The sequence below is a fragment of the Heloderma suspectum genome, chromosome 4 (assembly GCF_057233095.1).
Source record: "Heloderma suspectum isolate Gila_16-S chromosome 4, 16-S_ref, whole genome shotgun sequence".
Lineage (NCBI taxonomy): Eukaryota > Metazoa > Chordata > Lepidosauria > Squamata > Helodermatidae > Heloderma > Heloderma suspectum.
Genome location: NC_139461.1, coordinates 309,982,291 through 310,007,850, shown reverse-complemented (window position 1 = coordinate 310,007,850; position 25,560 = coordinate 309,982,291). Strand labels below are relative to the sequence as shown.

Genomic DNA, 25,560 nt, shown 5'->3' with positions numbered 1-25,560 from the left:
ATATAAGTTAAATAAGCAGGGTGACAATATGCAGCCTTGTCATACTCCTTTCCCAGTGTTGAACCACTCGGTTGTTCCATGTCTGGTTCTTACTGTTGCTTCTTGACCCTCGTACAGGTTTCTCAGGAGACAGGTAAGGTGGTCTGGTACTCCCATCACTTTCAGAATTTGCCAGAGTTTGTTGTAATCCACACAATCAAAGGCTTTAGCGTAGTCAATGAAGCAGCAATAGACGTTTTCCGGGAATTCTCTTGCTTTCTCCGTGATGCAGCGAACGTTGGCGATTTGATCTCTAGTTCCTCTGCCTCTTCGAAACCCAGCTTGTACATCCGGTAGTTCTCGGTTCGCATACTGCTGAAGCCTAGCTTGTAGGATTTTGAGCATCACCTTGCTGGCATGTGAAATGAGCGCAATTGTGCGGTAGTTTGAACACTCTTTGGCGTTGCCCTTCTTTGGAATTGGAATGTAAACTGACCTTTTCCAATCTTGCGGCCATTGTTGAGTGTTCCAAATTTGTTGGCATATTGAGTGCAGCACTTTAACAGCATCATCTTTTAGGATTTTAAATAGCTCAGCTGGAATACTGTCATCTCTGCTAGCTTTGTTGTTACTAATGCTTCCTAAGGCCCACTTGACTTCACTCTTGAGGATGTCTGGCTCAAGTTCAGTGACCACACTATCATGGCTATCAGGGACATTAAGATCTTTCCTGTATAGTTCTTCTGTGTATTCTTTCCACCTCTTCTTAATCTCATCTGCTTCTGTTAGTTCCCTGCCTTCTTTGTCCTTTATCATGCCCGTCTTTGCACAAAACATTCCCTTGAGATCTCCGATTTTCTTGAAGAGATCTCTAGTCTTTCCCATTCTGTTGTTTTCCTCGATTTCTTTGCATTGTTCATTTAAGAAGGCCTTCTTGTCTCTCCTTGCTATTCTCTGGAACTCTGCATTCAGTTGGATATCTCTTCCCCTTTCTCCCTTGCTTTTTGCTTCCCTTCTTTCTTCAGCTACTTGTAAACAAGTGTTAATAGCAGCAAGCAAATCAAGGTGTCTTTCCTCCTCTCCTCCTTCCCTTCTACACAGTCAGTCTTGGGAGTACCTGGGTCTGGCATGTCTACAGATTTTTCTTAAACCATTATGCCATCTAATGGTTCTGCTAATTGATTCCCTCCTGGAGAGGCTGGGCAACCAAGCATGCTGCTCCATGTACATCTGGTCTTGGGTGTCCAACCTGATGCTTTTAAGGCCGAGGCTTCTCAAATATTTCAAGTTAGTGTCTTATTTGTATCATCAGCCTTTCCCAAGCTGGTGCCTTCCAGATGTATTAGACTGTGACTAACATTATCCCATAGCCGGCATGGGTCTATGTATGGGAGGGTTAATGTTCCATATAAGTAGGCGTTTTTAATAAGCTTAATTTAGTAGCTAAATGTGTTTGTTTATTTAGGAATTTATATGCTGCCTTTCAGAACCAAGTTTTCACAATATAATTTAAAAAGTCTAAAACATTTAATTTAAAATAACAGCATAAACATAAGAACATAAGAAGAGCCCTGCCGGATCAGACCTAGGGTCCATCTAGTCCAGCATTCTGTTCTCTCAACCAGCTGTCCATGGGAAATGCACAAGCAGGACATGAGTGCAGCAGCACCCTCCCATCCATGTTCCCCAGCAACTGGTGTACATAGGCATACTGCCTCTGTTACTGGAGGTAGCACATAGACATCAGGACTAGTAGCCTTCTCCAGGAATTTGTCTAACCCCCTTTTAAAGCCATCCAGATTGGGGGCCATCACTATGTCTTGTGGTAGCAAATTCCATAGTTGATATGCTCTATGTGAAGGACTTCCTTTTATCTATCCTGAAATCACTTCTAGTCAGACCAGTAAAAAAAACCACATGGCAATTTTAAACAAAGGAAGTCCAACTTATCATTTCAATAATGAGCAGATTAAAATGCAAGTGTTTTTAAAGCCTTCTTTAAAGCAAACAAGGAGGGAGCCAGATGCCTCTCCTTTGGGAGGGAGTTGCATGGATTCAAGGTCCATACTGAAATAGACGTGCCTTTGGCCTGAACCAGGGGAGTTTTTCTTATGTTTTGCATGCAGAAGATTGCAGGTTCAGTCTCTGGCATCTCCAGTTGGGGTGGGAAAGACTCTGTCTGAAATCCTGGAGAGACACTGCCTGTTGGTGTAGACAGTACTGAGCTAGACGGACCAGTGATCTCACTTGGTACTGGGAGTCCTTGGTCCTCACCAGACTCCCTCTCCAGGAGACCAAGGTTGCTGATTGCATGTACTGGAGGTTTGGCCCGAAGGGCACTCTGGGGATTCTGCTCATGTACCATCCACCCCACTGCACAACAGACTCCCTGGCCGAGGTGCTTGAGGTAGTCTCTGATGTGCATGTGCCATCCCCTAACTTGCTGGTGTTGGGGGACTTCAGTGTACATTCAGAGGCCACCCTTGTGGGGGCACCTTGGGACTTCATGGAGACCATGGCTTCCTGGGAGCTGCAACCTATTCCAACTGGGCCAACCCATGTAGCTGGTCATGTGTTAGACCTTGTGTTTGTTTCCAGAGAGATGGGGAGTGATCTGGAATTCAGGAGTATATCCACTACTCCACTGTCATGGTCAGATCACGACTTGGTGGGTTTGGACTTCTTGGTTCCACAACCCCCCGCAGGGGTGGAGGACCCATTAAGATGGTCTGCCCCATTAAGATGGTCTGCCCCAGGTGTCTAATGGATCCAAATGGATTCTTGACTGCGCTTGAGGATTTTTTGGAGCATACAAATGGCCACTTGGTCGAGACTCTGGTGGATCACTGGAATGCTGCAATCACCAGGGCATTAGACCGGGTGTCTCCAAAACGCCCTCTCCCCCTGAACAGAGCTCAGACTGCACCATGGTTCATCCTGTGGTTGCGAGCTCTGAAGCAGGAGCTGAGACAGCTAGAGCACTGGTGGTGGAAATTCTGCTCCGAAGATGATCGGACATGAGAGCTGTAGCTTCAGACTACCATGTGGCAGTAAGAGCAGCAAAAAAGGATTTTTATGCTACCTCTACTGCATCTGCGGAGTGCCATCCCAGGAAGCTGTTCCAAGTGGTCTGGAACCTGGTCGGTCCAGTTGTTCCGGAACCAATGGAGCATTCTGAGGCCTCCTGTGATGCATTTGCAAAGCACTTTGCAGATAAAATGTACCGGATCAGGAGTGCTATTCCATGCACTGTGGATACAGTTAGTGAGCAAGGGGCAGCCAGTAGCAGACTTGTGTGGGATCAGTTCCAGCTTCTTCCTTCTGAGGAACTGGACAAGGTGCTTTCATCTTTAAGGCCGACCACCTGCTTACTCGATCCTTGCCCATCTTGGCTCATTATGAGCTGCAGGGAGAGACTCGGGGTGGGGGGGATCAAGGCGGTGGTGAACGCCTCCCTCTAGGAGGGAGTGATGCCATCAGCACTCAAGGAGGCGGTGATAAGACCACTGTTAAAGAAGCCCTCCTGGGATCCCCGAGACTTGAACAACTTTCGCCCGGTCTCGAATCTGCTATTTTAGGGCCTGGTGATTGAGCAGGTGGTGGCTTTGCAGTTGCAGGCACACTTGGAAAAAGCCAATTTCCAGGATCCTTTTCAGTTGGGCTTCAGGCCTGGGCATGGGACAGAAATGGCCTTGGTGGATGATATGAGGAGGGCTCTGGATATGGGTGAATGCTCCTTCCTTGATCTCTTAGCAGCTTTTGATACCTTCGACCACGGTATCCTCCTGGATCGCCTGGAGGGGTTGGGCATATGGGACACTGTATTATGGTGGTTCCATTCCTTCCTCCCTGGTAGGTACCAAAGGGTAGCTCTGGGGGAGGAGACTTCAGACCCTTGGCTACTCACTTGCAGGGTGCCACAGGGTTCTATTTTCTCCCCGATGTTATTTAACATCTATGTGAAGCTGCTGGGGGGTATCAGGAGGTTTGGGGTGCAGTGTCACCAATATGCGGATAACACACAACTCTGCCTTTCATTTAAATCCTCGCCAAGGTTGGCTGTAGAAACCCTGTCCAATGTCAGTGTCGGTGAGTGGCCAGATGGAAAGGACTAAGCTGAAACTGAACCCCGACAAAACCAAAGTACTTTTGGTGGGAGACAAGGGGAGGCTGGGGGAGGTTGACCTGATGTTGAATGGGGTGCAGCTACCCCTGAAGTCATTATAGACTCCCAGCTGTCCTTGGAGGCTCATTTGTCAGCCGTGAACTGGGCGGCGCTCTACCAGGTCCATCTGGTACGGCGGCTGCTCCCCTACCTCTCTAACCACCTGCTCCCATCAGTAGTTCACGCCCTGGTCTCCTCTCGCCTAGGCTACTATAATGCGCTGTATGTGGGGTTAACCTTGAAGACGGTTCGGAAGTTACAGCTGGTGCAGCATGCGGCAGCTCGCCTGATTAAAGGTTGCTGTTGGCAAGACCCCGTTACTCAAGTGCTGAAGGAATTGCACTGGTTACCAGTTGTTCACCAGGGATGCCTCTCAACAACATCGGTCTCCTGTCTGTCCCATCAGCCAGGACAACTAGGCTGGTGAGGACGAGGGAGAGGGCCTTTTCTGTGGTGGCCCCCATTCTGTGGAATTCCCTCCCTAGTGATCTCCGCTTTGCCCCTTCTTTAATAAGCTTCCACCGGGCTTTGAAAACCTGGCTGTTCAGGCAGGCGTTTGGGGTGGGTTAGGGTTTTTTTAGAGCAATGTTGTTTTGTTTAGTTGATTATGTAAATTTGTTGTGTTTTGTGTTATTTGTATTGTACACCACCTAGAATGGCTGGGTAGCCGGCCAGATGGGTGGCAAATAAATGAATGAATGGTATAAGGCAGCTTCCTAGGTTCCTATGCACTGCCTTGTGGGCTCCTTTTCTCCCTCATTTGGGGGTGAGGAGAATGGAGAAGGAGCCTTTGCCACCAGCAGCTCTGTTCTCCCTTCACTGCCATTAATCAGTTGGTTAACATAATATGAGCCCTCATTTTTAAAGTGAAATAATGTTAATAATGCCACCTTAGGTTCCTGGCCTTTCACTCTTACAGGCTTGGAGCTTCCCACAACTAAGGCGCAGTCAACCATTCCATTGTGAGCACTTAGAAACCTCTCTGCCTCTCTTGGGGACTACAGCTTTTTGTCCAGGGGACTAGGAAAAGCAGCAGTCATACAGAATTCCAAAAATATAATGAATATGGAGACCAGTGGTTATGTGAGATGGTTCTGCACTTCTAGAAAAGTCATTTAAAGTCCAGGAACAATTTTTGTGGAGGAAGATTTGAACATTCAGCAAGTGTCTATTCCAAGCATGCATGCAAGTGTGACTTGCTTCTAAGCAGTGCATGCACTACAGTTCCTGTGTTTTATTTTCTCAGGTATGCCTCTTTAGAACACACCTGGATCCAGATATATTTTACTTTTATTTATTTCTCACCCTTCCTCACAAAGAGGAGTTGGCATCCTAGGAGGTGCATGCAAGGTGATCTGCCCTAGTTATGGGCACTCTGGGTGCTGTAATGGCTCTGGCATCGATCTGACTCTGAAAAAGACAGTGCTCAAACTGGCGGACAAGGAAGTTGCTGCTATCAGAAGGGCATTTGGATTGAACTCACACCTAGGTGAAGTGCTCTGCAGCTATGAAACTTCCACCCTTTTCCCCCTTCCTGGACTTATCTGTTTCAGTAGGGAGAGCCAAGCTGTGCAGTCTAGATTAACTGGCTTAATGTGCTGACTTTTCTTCCTTCCTTCCTTCGTTCCTTTTGTTGTAACAGTTGAAAAATTCAGAGTTCTTCCTGAAGCCCACTCCTGTGGTTTGCACTGAAATTGGAAAAGGCAAAACCAACAAATCCTTGACCTAGCTCGGCCTGCCAATCTGTCCGATATGTCGGGACCTGTGCCAAGCAGGGCCAGAGTTTACACAGATGTGAATACACACAGACCACGAGAATACTGGGATTATGAATCACATGTTGTTGAATGGGGGTAAGTGTCCAACTTAGCTACTGGCCATGTGTAGCCTGCAATGGTTTTGGGGGGTCAGAGTGCCTTACACTGGTAGCTGCTATGCTGATGGCAGAATGCAATGATCCAGTGCACAACTAGTGCTATTTATCCCACATTCTGCTGTGGAGAGACTGTTCCTCAAGACATTCAGCAGAGAGTGGCTAGTTAACTAGGGCAGGAACTTTCGAAAATGGTTTGGGGAAGGGCCCATGGCTCAGTGGCAGGGCATATACTTTTCATTCAGTAGGCCTCAGTTTCAGTTCCTGACATCACTGTTGAAAGGATCTCTGTAGCAGTGTTGGGAAAGATCTCTGGTTGAAACCTTGGAGAACTGCTGTCCATCAGAGTAGCCAGTACTGGTGCAGACAGGCCAGCGCTCTGGCTCAACTCCAAGTTGCCTTGTTATCAGATCATTTTATTAATAGTACACTGTCCATGTACTTGGGGCTGTATAGAGAAGCGTAAGCAAAAAGTACAGGTCCCGGCCCTGAGGATCTTCCAGTCTAAATTTCGAGACAGCATAGGGAGTTGGGGAGACAGTATAGGGAGTCAAATGGTAATAAGGGATGAAAGATCAAGTAAACAATCCTGTGCATGTTTGGACAGAAAAAAGTCCTACATCCCCCATGGCTAGCTTGGGAACAGTGGAAGTTGTAGGACTTTTTTCTCTTTAAACATGCATAAAGTTGCACCTTAAGTTGCTATTTAGAATGCTGTGGACCAGAGAAAAAGCTCATTCGGTGTGGTGACCTCCAGAAAGAACCAAAACGTATAGAACAAGGGTAAGCAAACTTGTGTCTGTCAGATGCTTTGTACTGCAATCCCCATAATCCCTTACCATTGGCCATGGTGGCTGGGTTGATGGGAGTTACAGACCAAAACATCTGGAGGGCACCAGATTGCCTACCTCAAGTGTAGATGATATCAGACTTGTTCTTGCAGGAGAGGGACTAGAGGTCTTCCAGCAGCATTCTAGTTTACCTTTGCTGATAATCTGTCAGCTGGTTCTGGAATAACTGTTTAGCCCCCAGGGAGTTCTTTTCGAATGGTGCTATGGGTTCTTTTGCACAACATTAATGCCCTGTGTTGGCTTTGTTTTTACAGCAATCAAGATGACTACCAGCTAGTCCGGAAATTGGGCCGGGGCAAATACAGTGAAGTCTTTGAAGCCATCAACATCACAAATAATGAAAAAGTAGTCGTTAAGATCCTGAAGGTGAGTCTCCATTGTCTTGGTTGCTAGTCCAAGGGGAAAGATTCTTGTATATCATATCCAAGTCACTTCAGCCCTGTTCAGAAGTTCACCCTCTATGCACTTAGAACCGTGTGTGGGGAAAAGCGAGGATGAGACTGTTGGCCATGCCCCCTCCATCGCATCCTTGTTTCCCATCCCCGCAGCCCTCCACGCCTTGAAAGGATAACTTCTGCAGCAGAACACTGTTGCTACTCACATGATTTAGAAACCTGATTGCACAGGGTTCTTAATGGTGCAGAGAGGCTACATGTGAGTAGAGAAGATTACTTACAGCAGAAGTTAGCCCTCCACTGTGTGGAGGGCTATGGGGACAGGCAACAGAGGGGGTGGTGAGGCCAACAGGCTTGAGCCACTTTTCCCTTCATGTGATTCTAACCATGCGTTGAGGGGTAGGACTTCTGCATTGGGCTTTCTCGACAACTGAAAGGCAGACCTAAATAATGCAGGCCTTTGAGAACCTTCTTAGAGCCAGCTTCTAAGACCCTCTCAGCTTTTGAATCTTGAGGGTAGGTTGTAAAATGTTAAACCTGGTGAAGGGTGGGACGGGCTTCTGACTCCTGACACATTAGTGTGGGTCATCATTGGTGGTGTGAAGGTTCCAGTTTGGGGCCAAATGACAGCAAATGAGTGGGGAGGAGTGGACACCGTTCGACACACAATTCACTGTGTGCTGTGGATGAGGCAAAAAGCCATGGGCTTAAACCTCAAAGAGATAAGTTAAACTTTAGGAAGAAGTACAAGAGTAGTGGGGTAATGCAATAAGGGAGATCATGGAATCTCTTTCAAGACCTTCACGTATAGGTAGAGCAGGGCATAAAGTCTCAAGACATTACTTTCAGTACCATATTTCATTGCGAGGAGGGGGTTGTGCCAGAGTCTGGGCAGCCTTGATTGTACGCAACCAGCTACCACAAGTGGATGGGGGCAGCACAATTATGTTGAAAGGCTGCCTAGCATATCTTTTTTTAGGCTTGGATTTTTACCCAGGCTAAGGCAGATGGTGAAACAGGTGGTCTGGCTTATTTTCCCCCAGACATGACAGCTGCCTCAGCAAGAGATTTGACATTCACCACTTGGTTGGCTGAGCTTCTACATCAGCCTTCCCTAGTTTGGAGTTTTCCAGATGTGCTTGACTACAACTTCCACCATTCCCATCCAGGAATAATCATTCTGTTTTACTGGAAAGGATAGATAAGTGCTAGAAATGGGCAAACAAAACAACCTGGTGATGAGTCACGTTTTTATGAAAGACTATTTGGGATCCCAGTTTTAGGAAAGGACTCGTATTTCATACTTCACACAATTTGCTAATTATGAGTTAGAGGATAATTAATGGCCAAGATCCAAATAGCCCCTATAGATGCTCCCAAGGGCTTGGACATGCCCAATGGGTTTTACCTTGTTTTTCTCTCAAATAGCAGACCATACCATATTGAAAAATATTTTTGAGTTTCCCCTAATTTTAGAAGTGTGCTGCCATGTGGTGTGTGCATTGGGGGGGGAGCCACTGTTTTTTATGAGAAACCATCCCAAAGGTCCTAGGGTGATGAAAATAGTTGTACAGTTTTTTGTAGCTCAGCCAGTGAGATGGTTAGAAAGCAGGAGGAAGAGATAAGGTGGCATTTCTTCACGCACTGTATAACATTATCCACATTCATAGGATGTTGCAGTGGCTGTTGGGTTATTTAGAAAGGGTTGGGTAAATACATAGAGGGTAGTCTTATTGTTGACTACTAGCCATGACTACTAGAAGTGCATCCTCCAAAGAGGGTAATCTAAAAACTGAATGCTGGTACTAAATGAGATGGTTGTCTTGTTCTACTTGTGAGTTTTCTGGGTTGTCTCACTCATCCCTCTTGTGGATAAGATGCTTGAATAACAACAGTTAAACTAGAGTTTTTAATAAAATTCAGCCAATAAAAACAGCCAGTAGCAGCTGCAGTGTTTTTTCTGTTGGCTTTGTTTGGACTTGAAATGTTGCCTTTCATAAACTAGCATATCCCTTTTATCAGCCTGTGAAAAAGAAGAAAATCAAACGTGAAATCAAAATTTTGGAGAACTTGCGAGGTGGCCCCAACATCATCACCCTTGCAGATATAGTAAAAGATCCTGTGGTGAGTAGTTCCAGGTTCTGGTGCAGCTCCACAATTGTGGGGGTGGGAGAGAAACCTGTCCTATCCAGCTTGTAATTTGGTTAGACAAATTCATGGAAGAGAGCTGTCAGTGTTTGAGTTTTGATAGCTAAATGGAACCTGCATGTACAAAGAGAGTCTACCTTTGAGTAGCAGATACTGGAAACAAACCAGTGGTGGTAGCCTTCAGCTTCCAAGAGACACCTGGCTGGCTGCTGTTCAAAACTGAATGCTAGACTAGGCTAGACCTTCACCTAGTCCAGGAACACACCCATCTTTCGTTCTTAAGGGATGCCAGGAAAGTTGTGTGGTAAACAAAATGGGCATGGCAGGACCTCTTTGGGCACCTCCACACGTGCCTCTGTTACAGAAAACAGATGGTTTTCTGTGCATGCCTGGTGTCTGGCACCAGGAATATAGATACACATTTGAACTGCATACCACGCTATTTCCAGTAACGTGGGTTCTTCTGTTTTGATAACACACCCCAGAATGAAGAATCTGCAGCTTAGGTGCCACACTCAAAATGTAGCGTCTGAAGTGTCTGAGCTACATACGACTCTGCTCTTAGTGGTCAAAAATCTGTAGGAGTGGGCAGACTTGTGAACTGTGAAGAACTTTCCATCTGACTGAATGGAGGAGTAGCAAATTCTCAGCTGTAGGAGGGGGAGAAAGCACAGAGTTTACACATACAAGCTGCCTTTGTTTCAAATGATATAACAGGAGAACTTCTAGTGCTTTAAATAAATGAGACATGTTGGCATTTTGGGCATCTGTTGATCACGGGATGCAGCATTAATGCCACACAGTCTCACTCCATGATTCCCTTCTTTTTTTAATCCTGTTTTTGTATTGCTTAATTAGATCAAGCCCTTCAATCAGATTAGCTGCTCTTGGAGGAACCTCCTCTCCGCCTACTTGCAGCTTCTAGGTTTTGTAGAAATGTGTGCTAATACATTTGGTAAAGCTACAGTTAGTCAGCAACTGAAAAAACATCCAGGTGAGGATTGGGAGTGGTGAAAACAGTGGATGTAGCTTGGTTGTTGGTCTGTAAGCAGCATATAAACAACAGCGTATAATCCATGCAGCGAAGGACCCAGTATGACTGACATGCTTGTTTTCTCATTCTAGTCTCGGACGCCAGCCTTGGTTTTTGAACATGTGAACAACACAGATTTTAAGGTACAGTTCATTGCCCATTTCACTGGAGACTGTCAAGCTTTTAATTACTTGCAAGCACACTCGTGGCTGGGTGGGGAGGAAGAGATCAGGAAATCACAACGCAGTGGGCCGGTTGGCACAATCACTGTGGCTTAAGTGATTTAAGCTTGTTTAAGCCACAGGCATGCTGGGCACCATTTGCCTAATCCCCCTCCCCCCCCGGTGCACCTGCTCAGTCCCACTTGTCATGACAGCTGAACCTGGGCAGCATGGCTTGTTGGAGGGGGGAAAACCCTTAAATAACCCAACAACAGACCATGGGTTATTTGAAGGTTGTTTCCCCCTCCTACAGGCCATGCTGTCCGCGTTCGGATGACATGACCAGCTGTGCCTGGGTGGGGAACTAAAATAGCATAGAATAGCAGGGCTGGAAGGGGCCTACAAGGCCATCGAGTCCAACCCCCTGCTCAATGCAGGAATGCAAGTCAGAGCATCCCTGACAGATGGCTGTCCAGCCTCGTCTTGAATGCCTCCAGTGTGGGACAGCCCACCACCTCCCTAGGGAATTGGTTCCATTGTCTTATTGCTCTAGCAGTCAGGACGTTTTTCCTGATGTTCAGCTGGAATCTGGCTTCCTGTAACTTGAGCCCATTATTCCGTGTCCTGCACTCTGGGATGATCAAGAAGAGATCCTGGCCTTCCTCTCTGTGACAACCTTTCAAGCACTTGAAGAGCGCTATCATATCCCCCCTCAGTCTTCTCTTCTCAAGGCTAAACATGCCCAGTTCAAACTAGGCAAATGGAAGGTGGTTTAAACCACAGTGATCGTGCAAACCGGTAAGACCGGGTGTGCATGATCATGGAGGGAAAATAAGTCGCTTGACGAGGGGGTGGCTGGGCTGGTTTACAAACAGCCCTGAAACCCATGGCTTGTTGTAGGGTTTCTGGGTGGTTTGTAAACCGCCTCAGCCACACACTGTTGCCAGGTTTGGATGTCACAACAACCTGTGCCCAGTGAGCGTAATTATGGTAATTAGGCAGCTCATGACCAGCATACACAGGGAGGAAAAATAAGCCACTGTGGCTTATTTTCCCTCCGGGATTGTGCGAACCATTCCTGAGTGTGCTGTGGTGAGGGAGTGACTCTTCAGATCTACCTATATACTGCTTGAAATAAAACTGTTTTGACTTTAGGAAATACGGATGGATTGTGAAAAATATATATAGAATGACCAAGATAATCAAAATTTAAGCTATTTTTGATACTGTGTGTTTTAGTTAACCCTGGCCAGTTACTTCCATTGACATAGTTTGCATATAATGACAGCCCATAGTTTAAACAGTCCATGGTTTGTCATGCACGAGTGGCAGAGAGCAGGTGTGCTGCCTCCCCGCTGCCCGCCACTTCCACTTTTACTCAACAATCTATGACTGGCTCATTTGTAGGCTGTGGCGTGTGATGTACGAACTCACCAATGGGTTGTTTAGTGGTTAATCCACGTTTTGTTGTTGGGTTAGCTGCTAAATAGCCCAGCGTTCTGGGTTCACGCATCATGCTTGGCATCCTACAAATGAGCTGATGATAGGTTGTTGATTAAGGGCACAATGCTATGCATGTTTAGCCAGAAAAATGTCCTACAACTGCCAGCATTGGTAGATTTTTTTCCTGTCTAAACATGCATAGATTTGCACCATAAAAGAGGAAGTGTCTGTCGCACTGTGGGCAGTGCACCTGCTCTCTCCCACTTGTCCCCAACAGCCCATGGTTTGTTTATCCCATAGGTTGTCATTACATGCAAACTGCCTCGCTGGATAAAATGTGGCTTGTTCCAGTGGGTGACAATATTAGAAACTTGTTAAGTATGCAGTGGGCCATTTCATACCTTGCATTTTTATTGTACTGTGTTTATCTCGCCTTTCCTCCCAAGGGTAGCACACATGTCAGAGCAGGGAATTGCTTGGGTCTCCCTAGTCCTTGGCTAGACCACTGTGCCACATTGGCTGTCTCCATATTTCAGGTTATGCACTTCAGACAGCTTAGATGTGCACCTGAAACCAAGGGGCAGAGCCCTTCTGAGGTGGGGGTGGAAGATATCACCCCCCCCCCCTTTCTCTTTGTACTGGAAAAGGCATGGAGTTCCATGCCTCCTTCCAGCACGGAGAAAGGGACTCTGCTCCCAGCATCTTGTGAAGCTGCTTGTCCTATTTTGAGAAGAGCGGGCTAAGTCCATTGGGTGGAATGGAACCCAAGGAGGCTCTGTGGGCCGGATTAAAGATCCCAGCAGGTTCTGCACCTCTGACCTAAAGCAAAAAGATGGTAAAGAGTTAATACACCAACTGGCGTTTTTTGTGTGTGTGCGTGCACACACCCACAGATATGCATGCATAACATACACTCCTCATCCGGGAGTCATGATTGGCTGCAGTCTTGTTTTGAGTGTACACTTCATGGCAAACCTGGCCTGCTCGCTCCATAATAATTATTATTTATTACATTACTATACCACCCTATAGCCGAAGCTCTCTGGGTGGTTTACAAAGGTTATTAACATTAAAAATACAAAATGCAAAATTTAAAAACATAAGAAACACACAAACAGACAGTATACACAGAGACAACGTATTGAGCAATCAGCCAAACCATAAAACAAATTCAGGATCAATTAGAACTCATCACATGCTGCCAAATGCCTGGGAAAGAGAAAAGTCTTAGGCACCGAAAAGATAACAATGTGTGAAACGTCCCGAAGAATGCCCCCAAATACAGAATAGCACTAACCCCCACATCCCCTAATGGAAGGCACGAAAAAATCTCCCCAATACTAATAAATTGATTTGGGAACTGGAGGGCTGCAATGTTGTTAATGTTGATAATGTCTTCATTTCCCACAGCAATTATACCAAACATTAACGGACTATGATATTCGGTTCTACATGTATGAAATCCTGAAGGTGAGTTTGTGTTTGCCACTTACTTTGTTGGTTACTGGTTGTTTGAGATGGCAACTGAGAAATGACAGCCAGTGTTCCTGGGGAGCTGGAGAATTTCCTTCCCTGATGGTTTTTCTGAAGAGCCCTGGTGGATATCAGTGACAGGCAATGGTAGGCATGTAAGACCTTGCTTGCCTTGGAACTGTCACCTTTCCCATCTATCCATTATCGTGATTCATAGTAGCATAAGCATTTAGCATATTACCTTTTGTGTGGTCATTGTCTCTTCTCCAGGCCCTAGATTATTGTCACAGTATGGGGATCATGCATCGAGACGTCAAACCCCACAATGTTATGATTGACCATGAACACAGAAAGGTAAGCACTGGCAGGCTGGGGAAGCTTCCGTCCTCTCAGTTTCCAGCTGGCATTTTATTGTGGCATTACCAAAAGTCCTTCAGTAGGCTGCTGCTTTGGCTGTGTATGTCAGGCCTATCTGTAGCAGGAGTAAAAATAGATGAGTAAGAAGGGGAGGAGTGAAATGGCATATTCCACAGGAGCTTCTTGCTTCACCTTTATTCAGCATTTTCCATATCAGTTCACCTCCTGAAGAGCCTTGGGGCATCTGCCACAGAACCCCTGCACGTTGCAACGTTTCTGGAGCATGTTCCAGAGTGCACACTTGGTTCACACAGGGTACTGGTCAAGCCTGTTGGCTGGGATTCACTCTGTATCAATTGAGAGTGAACCCTACAATACATTTCTTGTGGCTACGCATTGCAGGGGAAGATTCGTGGGGGTTAAGCTGTTCAGGGAAGGTCATCACTATTATTATTATTATTAAATTTATTAATCACCCATCTGGCTGGTCACCCAGCCACTCTGGGCGATGTACAACATACAATAAAACAGTTTAAAACAATAAAATTCTACCATAAAAACATTTTCTAAAATACCCTAACCCACCCCAAATGCCTGCCTGAACAACCACGTTTTTAATGCACGACGGAAGCTCATTAAAGAGGGGGCATGACGGAGTTCCCTAGAGAGGGAGTTTGTTTATTACTGAGTTGGTTATACTTGGCTTTTCAGCTTAGATTAGCTGTCAAAACAGCTTACAGCAAGTAAGCATTATCGCAAAGATAAACATAAAATGTATGTTAGGCATACGCTGGGGTGGGGGGAAGGTGGTGGGAGAATGCTTGCAGCTCACCATTCTAGTTTCAGGGTTGGTGGTCTTTAGTTCCTTGCATTTTGTATTGCCATGGCCTGCTTGGACTGGTTTATCCTTTTGTGAACTTTGAGTCAAAGCTCCCAATAGGTTTTAATTATTGACCTTTTATTTGAGAAACACCGCTCTTGGTGGTTTGGCTACTCATTAGGCCAGAATTCATTACCTCTCTCTTTCTCAGCAGGTCTGTCCCTCTCTCTCATACATATACACTCCCTTGCTCACTGTGTCTCACTTAAATAGTTCAGTTGCACTTTTTATCAGTGACCATTTTACATGCCAGGTGCTACCAGTTATGTTCAGTATTTTTTAAATTTTGTATCATTCCATCTATTTCTGAAACTTTTTTGCTGTGACATGCAATCCACAAAGGTGCTGGAAGTTGCAAACCAAGAAGAGGCTCCCAGCCCCCTTAATCTCTCCTTATATTTTTAGCTGCGGCTAATAGATTGGGGTTTGGCTGAATTCTATCATCCTGGCCAAGAATACAATGTCCGAGTGGCTTCCAGATACTTCAAAGGCCCAGAACTCCTCGTAGATTATCAGGTAACTTTGGAACAGCTGCAAAAGGCTCAGCATTGTGGGAAACCAAGACAGCTGAGAACCAGCAATTGCTGCAGTCTTGACGAAGTTCTTTCTTGAGCACTAAAGAGCCACCTTAGAATTTAAACAGGAGGATGTTTATCTCCGGTGTGCTGAGGAGTCTATGGCACACGACGCCCTGCCGGGCTTTCAGAAAAAAAGAGAGGGGCTGGGCTTGGTTTTTGTGTTTGGTATGTCAAGGTCAATACGGTCTCATTTGCGTTCTTTCAAAGAATTCCAGATTTTTTGCAGAGCACCCTGTCACTTTGAATTTTTGCAGAGCACCCTGTCACTTTGGGGCATTTCATTTCAATGACCAGCATGCAGAAAGCATCTTTACCAGTATGGTATTCCCAAGGGGACTTGGCTTTGGGTTTATTTTTCCCCAAACACCAGCACCTCCCCACATGCCAAGTTGCTTTTGGAATGTTGTGATTCAGCCTTGTGTAGCTGCTGTTGGAGGAAAATGGTCATAACTCCCAATAGGTACGCCTCCCATTGCTTTTTGGCATTTCCCCTGTATATTTCATTTGTCTTCCCTTTCAAATATCTTGAAGAAAACTGTTGTGTTCTGCTCCTTGATATTCCTCTAAGCCAAGCATCTCATTGAACCTGGCTTCATGTGTCAGTCTGCCACAGGGCCATGATAACAGTTCTTTTGTGATGATGCTGTGCTAGGAGCTAGTTCAAGGAGAAGGAGAAGGATAGTGTGTATTGAGCAATACAACTTGACTGGCATTTGCAGTACCACTTCAGTGTTTCTGCTGTCAAGGGCATGGTGTTAAGCAGCCTTAAATACTTGGCCATTCAGCCACCTCCTCAGAAAAGCCAATGAATTTTCTGATTCTCTTCCCCCCCAGTTTTAACCCCATTTCCAGTTTCCTACTTTTGTTGCTTTAGACTCCCTTAGATGCTATCTAGATTTGCAGCCTTGGCTGTCTAGCTTTCAGTGTGTGTGTGGAATTGAGGAATGAACTGGGCGTTGGATTTTTGTACCCAGGGGTACAGCTCGTGCATGGAGTGTTTATGGTTGTAACATGGCAATGGCTGTGACAGCCCTGTCTCAGCAGATGTGGGAAGCAGCTCCTTTCCATTGGGTTTTGTTTCCTGGAAGGGCTATTGAAATCCTCCTGATGAACTAAAATATTTCTGTTTCATCATATGGGAGGAAATTTATGAGTGGCTTTTCACAAAGTGGTGTCCTTGTGAAAACAGATTATCAACTCCCCATGAGAAGATTATTTTCACATGCGGTGAACTCATGGTTGTGGCCAGTCATGGTGGGAGGGGTTTTCTGCAAGTATGAAAGTGAGCCAGACTGATGGGCCTGTTTTGCTTCCCTGCAGATGTATGACTACAGTCTGGACATGTGGAGCTTGGGTTGCATGCTAGCCAGCATGATCTTCCGAAAGGAGCCCTTTTTCCATGGTCATGATAACTATGACCAGGTGAGACTATGGCAGGCATGGCACCATCTATCTTCTGTGGCCTGTATGTTGAGCATATTTTCATCCTTTGCAAGGGATGGAAGGCCAGAAGTCGAGAGTTCATACACAGGGCTGGTTTACACATGCATATCTCCCATCTGATCACTGTAGCATCAAGTGAGAACTTGCACATGTGAATACAGGCACCACAGGTGGAATTTTCATTTCACCCTCCAGTGGTTAATGCTTTCCAGTGGATTCAGTAACCACACCAACTGCAGGCCATGCAAATGATGAGAAGCAATGTACATGTTATGTGTGAAGCCTTACTAAGTAAGCTACTTCCTTGCCAAAAGACGTCTTGACATGCTCTGCAAATAACTCTAAGGAATAATATGCAGCAGCTGTTGGGGATTATTGTGTCACTGCAAATATTTATCAAAAATCCTGTTCTCTGATATTTCACACTGCCCAGAGAAGCTCCTAGTTTTGTGAGGGGGAGACTAACCTTGCAATGGCTGACGTATTTGTAATGCATTCGAGAAATCTAGTTTTCCCTAAGCTAAGCCCTGGTGCTCAAGGTGAGGACATAACTAGAGCACTGTTCTGATTTCATGGCTCTTCTCAATGATGTGCCCCTTAAAACAAGGCATAAGAACATGAGAAGAGCCGTGCTGGATTAAACCGAGGGTCCATCTAGTCCAACATTCTGTTCACACAGTGGCCAACCAGCTGCCTGTGGGAAACCCATAAGTAGGATATGAATGTAATGCCACCCTCCCGCCCATGTTCCCTGGCAACTGGAGTACATGGGTATACTGCCTCTGATACTGGAGGTAGCACATAACCATCAGGACTAGTAGCTATTGATAGCCTTCTCCTCCAGGAATTTGCCCAAACTCCCTTTCCAGCCATCCATATTGGTGGCCATCATGACATCTTGTGGTAGTGAATTCCACAGTTTAACTGTGTGCTTTGTACTTCCTCTATCTCTCCTGAATCTCCCACCAGTCAGCTTCATGGCATTGGCCTTTTGTTCCCCAGTAGCCTCTTTGATAGGGAAGTCCTCCTTGTGTGTGAGTTTATTATAATAACATTGTACTTCACATTTGTATAGATCTTTTAAGTGTTCAAAGTAGCTCATGTGGATTATGTGGCTGTAATGCTTACAGCAACCCCATAAGGTAAGGGCCAAACTACATGTGATGTTAAATGTGTCGCTAGCAGTGAAATCGGGGTCCTTTTTAAAATTAAAGCCAAACCCGCTTGAGGAGCATGTTCTGGATTAGGATCACAGTGTGAGGGAAGGGGAGGCTTAACTATTCTGTCCACCATTGCGTTCCTGAAAAGAATCAGGGGTCCCATGCTATAGGTAGCAGTAGAATAAACACTCCTGTTGGTGTCAGTGGGAACTTTTTTCTGTCCCTGTAATGGGAGAAGGCACAGGTTTTTTTCAGAACTGCATTGGGGGAGGGAAGGATCCTCCCTGAATACTGTGACCCTGATCCAGATTGCCCCCCTTGCGCTTGGTTTTAATACATAAATAAGATATTGCTACAAGCGATGCATTTAATGTCGCATGTAGTTAGGCCTTAAGTCAATAGTATTATTCCCCATATTGCAGATGGGACGACTGAGGCTGAGAAAGAGTGGCTTGCCTAAGGCTACCCTACTGAGTTCCTGGGCAGAGTCGAGATTTGAATTGGGGACTTCCTGATTCATAGCTCAGTCTCCTGGGCGATACACATCCACATGCTGGCTTGCACTGTCTGTTCACAGTTGGTGAGAATAGCCAAGGTGTTGGGGACAGAAGATCTGTATGACTATATTGACAAATACAACATTGAGCTTGACCCCCGTTTCAACGATATCTTGGGCAGGTAAGTTGAGATCGCTTTAAAGGTGTACAGCTAGACGTCTTCGCAGATGAAACTTGGGTGGGTGAGATGGGGACACTCAGGGGCTAAAAAGTGTAGCTGCAGATTTGGCTGATTAAGGTATTTATAAACTGCTCTTCAAGCGATATCACGGTGGTGAGCAATAAATATATAATCTATCATAATGTCTGTCAGTGCTATAGCCCCAAGACCAGAAAAATCACCTCAGAGGTACTTTTATCTTTAAAATGCATTAATTATTTTTTATTAATTTAAATGTGTCCGTGTGTCTGAAGCCTGCAGTGACACCTTCAGCCACTTGGGACAGACTTCCTAACATCAGATAGTTTTGCAGACCATGCATTTTGAAGCCAGGGGAGATTGGTAGGTTGAGGGACAGAGTTACCGCCCTGCCCTCTTCCTGCTGCTGTAGAGCCCCCATCAGGGGAATGGAGTGGAGAGACCCTTCTCTCAGGCCCCATGGCAGGGGCTGTGCCTGGGGTGCCAGCAGGCATGGCTTCACTCATGGGCAGTTCAGCCTGTCCAGCTCTGATAGCTGTGTATGTTTGCCTAAAGGCTTTGCTTTATCAAACTAAGGGCTATTCCAGCTTGTATGAAGCTGGGTCCATTTGCTTCAAAAAACTATTAACATGCAATCATCACACAAAAGGCAGTAAAAAAACCACAACAGCTTAAGATGCTGGGCAAACAAAGTTTTGACCTGGCGCCAAAATTGTAGCAAGGTCAGCACCACCAGCCCATGCACGAGGAGGGTGATGCACAAATGGGTTGCCACAGCAGAGAAGGCTCTTTCCCTAGTTGTCACACGGCAAGGAAAAGGCACCTTGGGAAGAGCCTCCGCTGCAGATCTCAAGGCACGGGTAGGCTGGTGTAGAGAGAGGCATTCCTTCAAGTATTTGGCTCCTGAAGCATTTGGCAAATGGTCTTCCCCTGCATGAATTGTCTTTGGTGGCCTGTCAGAGGGCGGGTCCTTCTTTCTTACAACTGTTTGCACCTCAAAAACAACCTTGTGCAGAAAGTACTTCCTAAGGTGCCTTGCATTGCACAAGTGCTACAGGAACAACAGACAACTTTGCTTTGGACTAGATGCGTGTATTTCTCCTTTCCATTTCTAAGGCACGCAGATGACTTGCAGAAATATTTGTATACCAGTAAGGTGAGAAGAGGCCATTCACTGGGTGTTCTCTGTTCCTCCTTCCTCACAGGCACTCCCGGAAGCGATGGGAACGTTTTGTTCATAGCGAGAATCAGCACTTGGTCAGCCCTGAGGCCCTGGATTTCTTAGACAAATTGCTGCGATACGATCACCAATCCCGTCTCACAGCAAGGGAAGCCATGGAACACCCTTACTTCTGTGAGTCTGATCCTCCCTGAATCCAGCTGTGTCCGCCCTTTCAAGGGGCAAAGATCTGGCAGGAAAGGGAATTGCTGAAGATATTTATTGCTGTTGATGTGTCTGCTGGAATGCTCCCCAAACACAATATTCCGAAAAGGGCATTAGTCTGTTTTTCCTCCTTAAAGAAGCAATGTTTCTTTCGTTTTTCTTTTTTAATGTGACATAAAAACTTACGGGCCATATGTGGTAACATGTCAAAAGGCAAACCAGGAGCTGAGCATGAGATGAGTTGATAAAGGAGGTAGGGGAAGATAAGCTCCAAGTTCCTGCTATTCCTAGGCCTCCAAAGCCCTGCCCAACTTTTTCCTGAAGTTCTTGTCAAAATGTTTCAAATCTTCTGAAAGCCCAAGGCTCATATGCCAAACTAGAAACAAGTTTATGCAGTGTAATTCAAAACTGTGGAATTCAGATGTTTGACACAGAGTACATGTAGCTTTGGGAGGGTGCCTGGCCTGAAAGGTGGCCGAGAAATATTTTAAATAAAAAAATAAACACATAGCTTTGAAGGGGAGGTGAAATAAGGAGGTGAGCTGCATAAGATCATGAAAAATCTAACCCCCGTAGATTGGAGAATTTTGCAGCAGAGGTCATAACCTGGTTTGCATGACACAGTAAGCAATAAACAATAAACAGTGGGTTGTCACCTCAGGTTTTTTCAGGATAGCTTGTTGCGACGTCTGAATCCAGAGTGGGTTTTTTCATCGTGGGTTGTTTTCCACGAACATGCCATCCTGAGAACCCATGGCTTGTTTTGGGGTTGTTTGTGGTGACTTGTTTTCAGGATGGCTTGTTGTGACGTCTGAACCCAGCAGGTCAACTTCATCGTGAGTTGTTGGGAACAGCTAAAGAGCTTCCCAGCAAGACCAGCGAAAATCCCTGACTCTCCTTGTGATCTCACTAGTGCTGCTGCCATCCTCCCTCATCCCTTGTCGGTCCCCCGTGCTCCTAAACATTGAGAAGAAAGGACACTGGAGAGTGTCCTGAAAGCGTTTGCAACCTTGTTTTTAATATTTTTCAGTCTTGTGCAAGTGCATAGCATTCTAAAGTCTGCTTTTATGAAATTTGCATAATTTGCTCCTCCCCTTCACTGCTCTGCCTTGAAATTTGTGTATATCTGCCAGCTAACAATGGAGACCAGTGGAGGGAAGTGACAAGCATGAAGAGAGCTGGGGAGACAAAAGTGGCTTTTCGGGCGGGTATAATTACTTTGGTAGTATGTGAAGCAGCCATTAAAAAACCAACAGGTGCTCCCTAGCAAGGCAAGCACCAAAGTGGAGGATGAAATTGTCAAGGATGTTGACAAGAGGGGGATATCGCTATGCTGGGCTAAATAGCGGAAAGGTGGTCTTACACTCCTGTGCACTCACGCAAGACCCCGAATAATTTTTTTTGAAGTTTGCAGATGCATTACTGCATTCATGAGGGCTCAAAAAATTATATGCATTTGGCAATCTGGTGTGTGTGTGTGTAGTTTCCTTCATGAGCCCGCAACCTCAGCAGATCAGTTACCAAAAGGGTGCTGATGGAGGGAACAAGGAAACGAGGATTTCTGCTTCAAAGGCTCCTGGAATACATGCCAGAAGCAGGTGGGAGGACTGAGGGGAAAACAAGCCACAGCAAGACACAGAGCTCCCAATCATCTCTCGGGAATAGGGAGTAACGAGCAACCTACCAATAGTGTGACGTGCAAATCCGCCCCATGTTTCTCAAAATTACGTCCTGGAGCTATGAGGGCTAGGAGCTTGTGAAAATAACAGTGTTTGGGGATTTTGTTCTTTCTCCCCTTCCACTCACCCCACAGAGCTTTTGGTGTGTAATGGGTCCTGCTTGGATTTTCACAGATTCAGAATTGCACTAGACACTTATCTGAGAGTGGGTGGGCACCCTGGTGAAGTGTACAAGTGTTTCTAGCTGGGCAGACAAGTTTATCTCTCACTTTGCTCATTCAAATAACTTCTAATTCTGGGATGGTCTTAAGCTTCCTTCCACAGACTTAAGGTCTAGAAGCTTGTCTTTTTAAATAAATGAAAGCTGAGATGATGGACCAATTTATACACACAGAAGCAAGTGCATGTGTTTTGTCCTTACATAATTAATTCACCCCTTCTCTAACCCCACACATGGTCTGTGTGTTTGTGTTTGCAGATCCCATAGTGAAGGACCAGGCTCGGATGAGCTCGACCAACATGCCAGGTAGTAGCACTCCAGTCAGCAGCGCCAGTATGTTGTCAGGTGAGTCAGTGGCTGGTTGCACTTGTGTCTGCAGATGCTGTCGGGCTTTTGCCGTGCGATCCTCTGCCTGGACTCTGAAGTGGGACAGTCCATGATGGGTCCTACCACCTTATTTATTTAAAATGATTTTTAGGCTGTCTTTAAGGGTAGAACCCTCTCAAGGTAGCATGCAAGATTTAAAAAATACAGAACTATGTAAATACAAATAAGCAATCAATAAACATACAGTAAAATGCTATACATGCTATAAAAACAGATGACCCCAATAAACTTGCAACCCAGGGGTATACCATCTCATAACATAAGGTTCTCTGGGTGGTTTCCAATAAACCAATATAAAAACAATTTAAATACAATACAGAACATAATCAGTGCAGAGAAGGGCAATCAAATGATCAAGGAGCTGGAGCAATTCCCCTTTAAGGGAAGGTTACAACAGCTGGGACAGTTTGGCTTAGAGAAAAGGCAAGTAAGGAGAGACATGATAGAGGTGTACAAAATTATGCATGGTGTGGAGAGAGTGGATAGGGAGACATTTTTCTCCCCCTCTCATAATACTAGAACCCACTGGGGTCATCCCATGATGCTGATTGTTGGGAGATTCAGGACAGATAAAAGGAAGTACTTCATACAGCGCAGAGTCAAACTATGGAATTCACTTCCACAAGACGTAGTGATGGCCACCAATTTGGATGGCTTTAAAAGTGGGTTAGACAAATTCCTGGAGGTGTAGGCTATCAGTGCCTACTGGTCCTGATGGCTCTATGCTACCTCCAGTATGAGAGGCAGTATGCCTATGTACCCCAGTTGCTGGGGAACATGGGCAGGAGGGTGCTCTTGCACTCATACTATGCTTGTGGATTTCCCATGGACAGCTGGTTGGCCACTGGTGTGAACAGAATGCAGGACTAGATGGACTCTTGGACTGATCCAGCATGGCGCTTCTTAACTTCATGGGATGACCCCAAGTTCTAGTGTTATGAGAGGGAGAAAAATGTCTCCCTAACCACTTTCTCCACAACATGCATAATTTTGTACACCTCTATTATGGCTCCCCTTACTCACCCTTTTTCTAAGCTAAATAGTCCCAGACATTGTAGTAACTTTTCCTTATAAGGGAGTTACTCCACCCCATTCATGATTTTAGTTGTCGTCTTCTGCGCTTTTTCCAACTCTACAATATACGTTTTTTAGGTGCGGCAACCAGAAATATACACAGTATTCCAAGTGTTGTCAAACAGTAGATTTATATAAGGGAAGTATGATATTGGTAGTGCCTAACTGGAAGCCATGTTGACTCTTTTGCAGAAGGGCTTGTCGTTCTATATGCTTAGTAGTTTTATCTTTAATAATGCTTTCCACCATTTTACCTAGAACAGGTGCTAAGCTAACTGGCCTATAATTTCCTGGATCCCCCTGGATCCCTTTTTAAAAATTGTTGTTACATTGGCCGTTCTCCAGGCCTCTGGTACAAAGGCTAATCTTGGGGACATGTTACATATTTTTGTTAGAAGTTCAGCTATGTCCTATTTGAGTGCTTTAAGAACTTTAAGACGGATAGCATCTGGAGCTGGTGATTAGTTAGCTTTCAATGTATCGATAAGGTCAAGAACTTTGTCTTTTGTCACCGCTGTTTGACTCAGTTCCTCAGCTTCATCAGTTCAGGCACAGGTATCTGCCTTATGTCTTCTGCAGTTGAAGAGAGATGAAAAGAATTAATTCATCTTCTCCACAATCTCCTTAATCCTCCTTTAATCCTCTTTTAGCTCTGTTGTCATCCAGCTGCCTTCCTAGCTGGTTTCCTGCTTCTGATATGTTTAAAGAATTCTTTATTGTTGTCCCTTGATTATGTTAACCATATGCTCCTCAAAATGCTTTTTTGCATCTCTTATTGTCTGCTTGCATTTCCTTTGTGCAATTTGTCTTCTTTTTTGTTCTCATTTGGAAATTTTCTGAAGGAAGCCTTTTTCTCTCATAGCCTCCTTGACACTGCTCATTAACCATGCTGGTTACCTCTTGGACTTGGTGCTACCCTTCCTGACCTGAAGTGTACATTCTAACTGAATTTCTATTGTGCTTTTTGGTAACCTCCAAGCATTTTGGAGAGATTTAGCCCTCTAGACTCCCACTTTCAACTTCCTTTTTACCAGTCCCTTCATTTTAGAGAAGTTTCTTCTTTTGAAGTCAAATGTGACTGTGTTGATAGTACTATGGTCACTGTTTCAAATTGGTTGGACAAGACTCACTTTTCACACTAGGTTCTGAGTGGCACCACTTAGAATTAAATCCAGGGTCACTTCCCCTCTCGTCATTTCCATAAACAATTGTTCTAGGGCATTGAGAAATTTAACCTCTTTGTCATGACTGGAAAATGTACTTATCCTATCCAGTCAATATGGGGAAAATTGAAATCACCCATTATTACAACACGTCCGCGTTTGGATCCCTCTCTGATTTTACTTTCCATCTCAAAATCACCCTGAGTGTTCTGGTCTGGGTAATGATAGCATGTCACCAGTACTAAATTACTTTTGGAACCTGGTATTGGCACCCACATGTAGTGAGTCTGCCACATGTAGGTTTTCTAGTCTGCTTGACACTATGCCCTTTTTAATGTACAGAGCAACACCACCTCCAGTGTGCCCTTCTCTGTCCTTCCTGTAGAGTTTATATCCAGAAATGACAGTATCTGACTTGTTCTCTTCATTCCATCAGGTTTCAGTTATGCCCACTATATATAGGTTCTCCTTTAAAGCCAGGCACTCCAACTCTCACGTTGGTGTATGACTCTTGTGTGAAGCTTAACTAGAATACTCCTCTGTATTAGTGCTGTCAAATTCCCAGGATTTTCTGCCTCTCTCTGTATGCTTCTAAATGTCATGGAATTTGTAGTTAAAATAGTTACAATTTTGATTAGACATTTATTTAATGTGTAATTATTGACTTTGTTTATATTATTGTGTTGTATGCTTTTGGGTTAACTGGAATGCGCTCTGGTATAGAGCGCAATGTAAAGTTGTATTATTATTTTATTACTATGATTCTTAAGTAACCAAGCATGTGTAGGCACACAAGGAAAATGCACAGCAGTGTTGTAGCAGTGCATAGTACGCATGGAAATTACAATTACACACCTTTGTGCAGCTCCCCCCCCCCCAATTCCTGCAGATGCCCATAAACTCCAGCATGTCCTGAAAGCTCAACACAGTGTACAGTCACTCAGCTGCCTGGAGATGGAACTCCTATAATTCCAGTCAAACGCTGTAACCACTACACCACACTGTTCACTTGAATCAT

At 45.1% G+C, this 25,560-nt stretch overlaps 1 protein-coding gene across 1 annotated transcript in view; it reads left to right on the top strand.

Moving 5' to 3' along the window:
• CSNK2A1 (casein kinase 2 alpha 1) overlaps window positions 1-25,560 on the top strand; it is a 53,208-nt gene that overhangs the window by 23,404 nt on the left and 4,244 nt on the right. Inside the window, exons 2-12 of the mRNA XM_084854507.1 lie at window positions 5,787-5,997; window positions 7,123-7,234; window positions 9,286-9,387; window positions 10,537-10,587; window positions 13,459-13,518; window positions 13,792-13,875; window positions 15,164-15,274; window positions 16,657-16,758; window positions 18,517-18,617; window positions 19,841-19,989; window positions 22,177-22,263. Coding sequence (XP_084710633.1) covers window positions 5,897-5,997; window positions 7,123-7,234; window positions 9,286-9,387; window positions 10,537-10,587; window positions 13,459-13,518; window positions 13,792-13,875; window positions 15,164-15,274; window positions 16,657-16,758; window positions 18,517-18,617; window positions 19,841-19,989; window positions 22,177-22,263 — 1,060 coding nt within the window. The 5' untranslated portion in view covers window positions 5,787-5,896. The remainder of the gene's footprint in view (window positions 1-5,786; window positions 5,998-7,122; window positions 7,235-9,285; window positions 9,388-10,536; window positions 10,588-13,458; window positions 13,519-13,791; window positions 13,876-15,163; window positions 15,275-16,656; window positions 16,759-18,516; window positions 18,618-19,840; window positions 19,990-22,176; window positions 22,264-25,560) is intronic.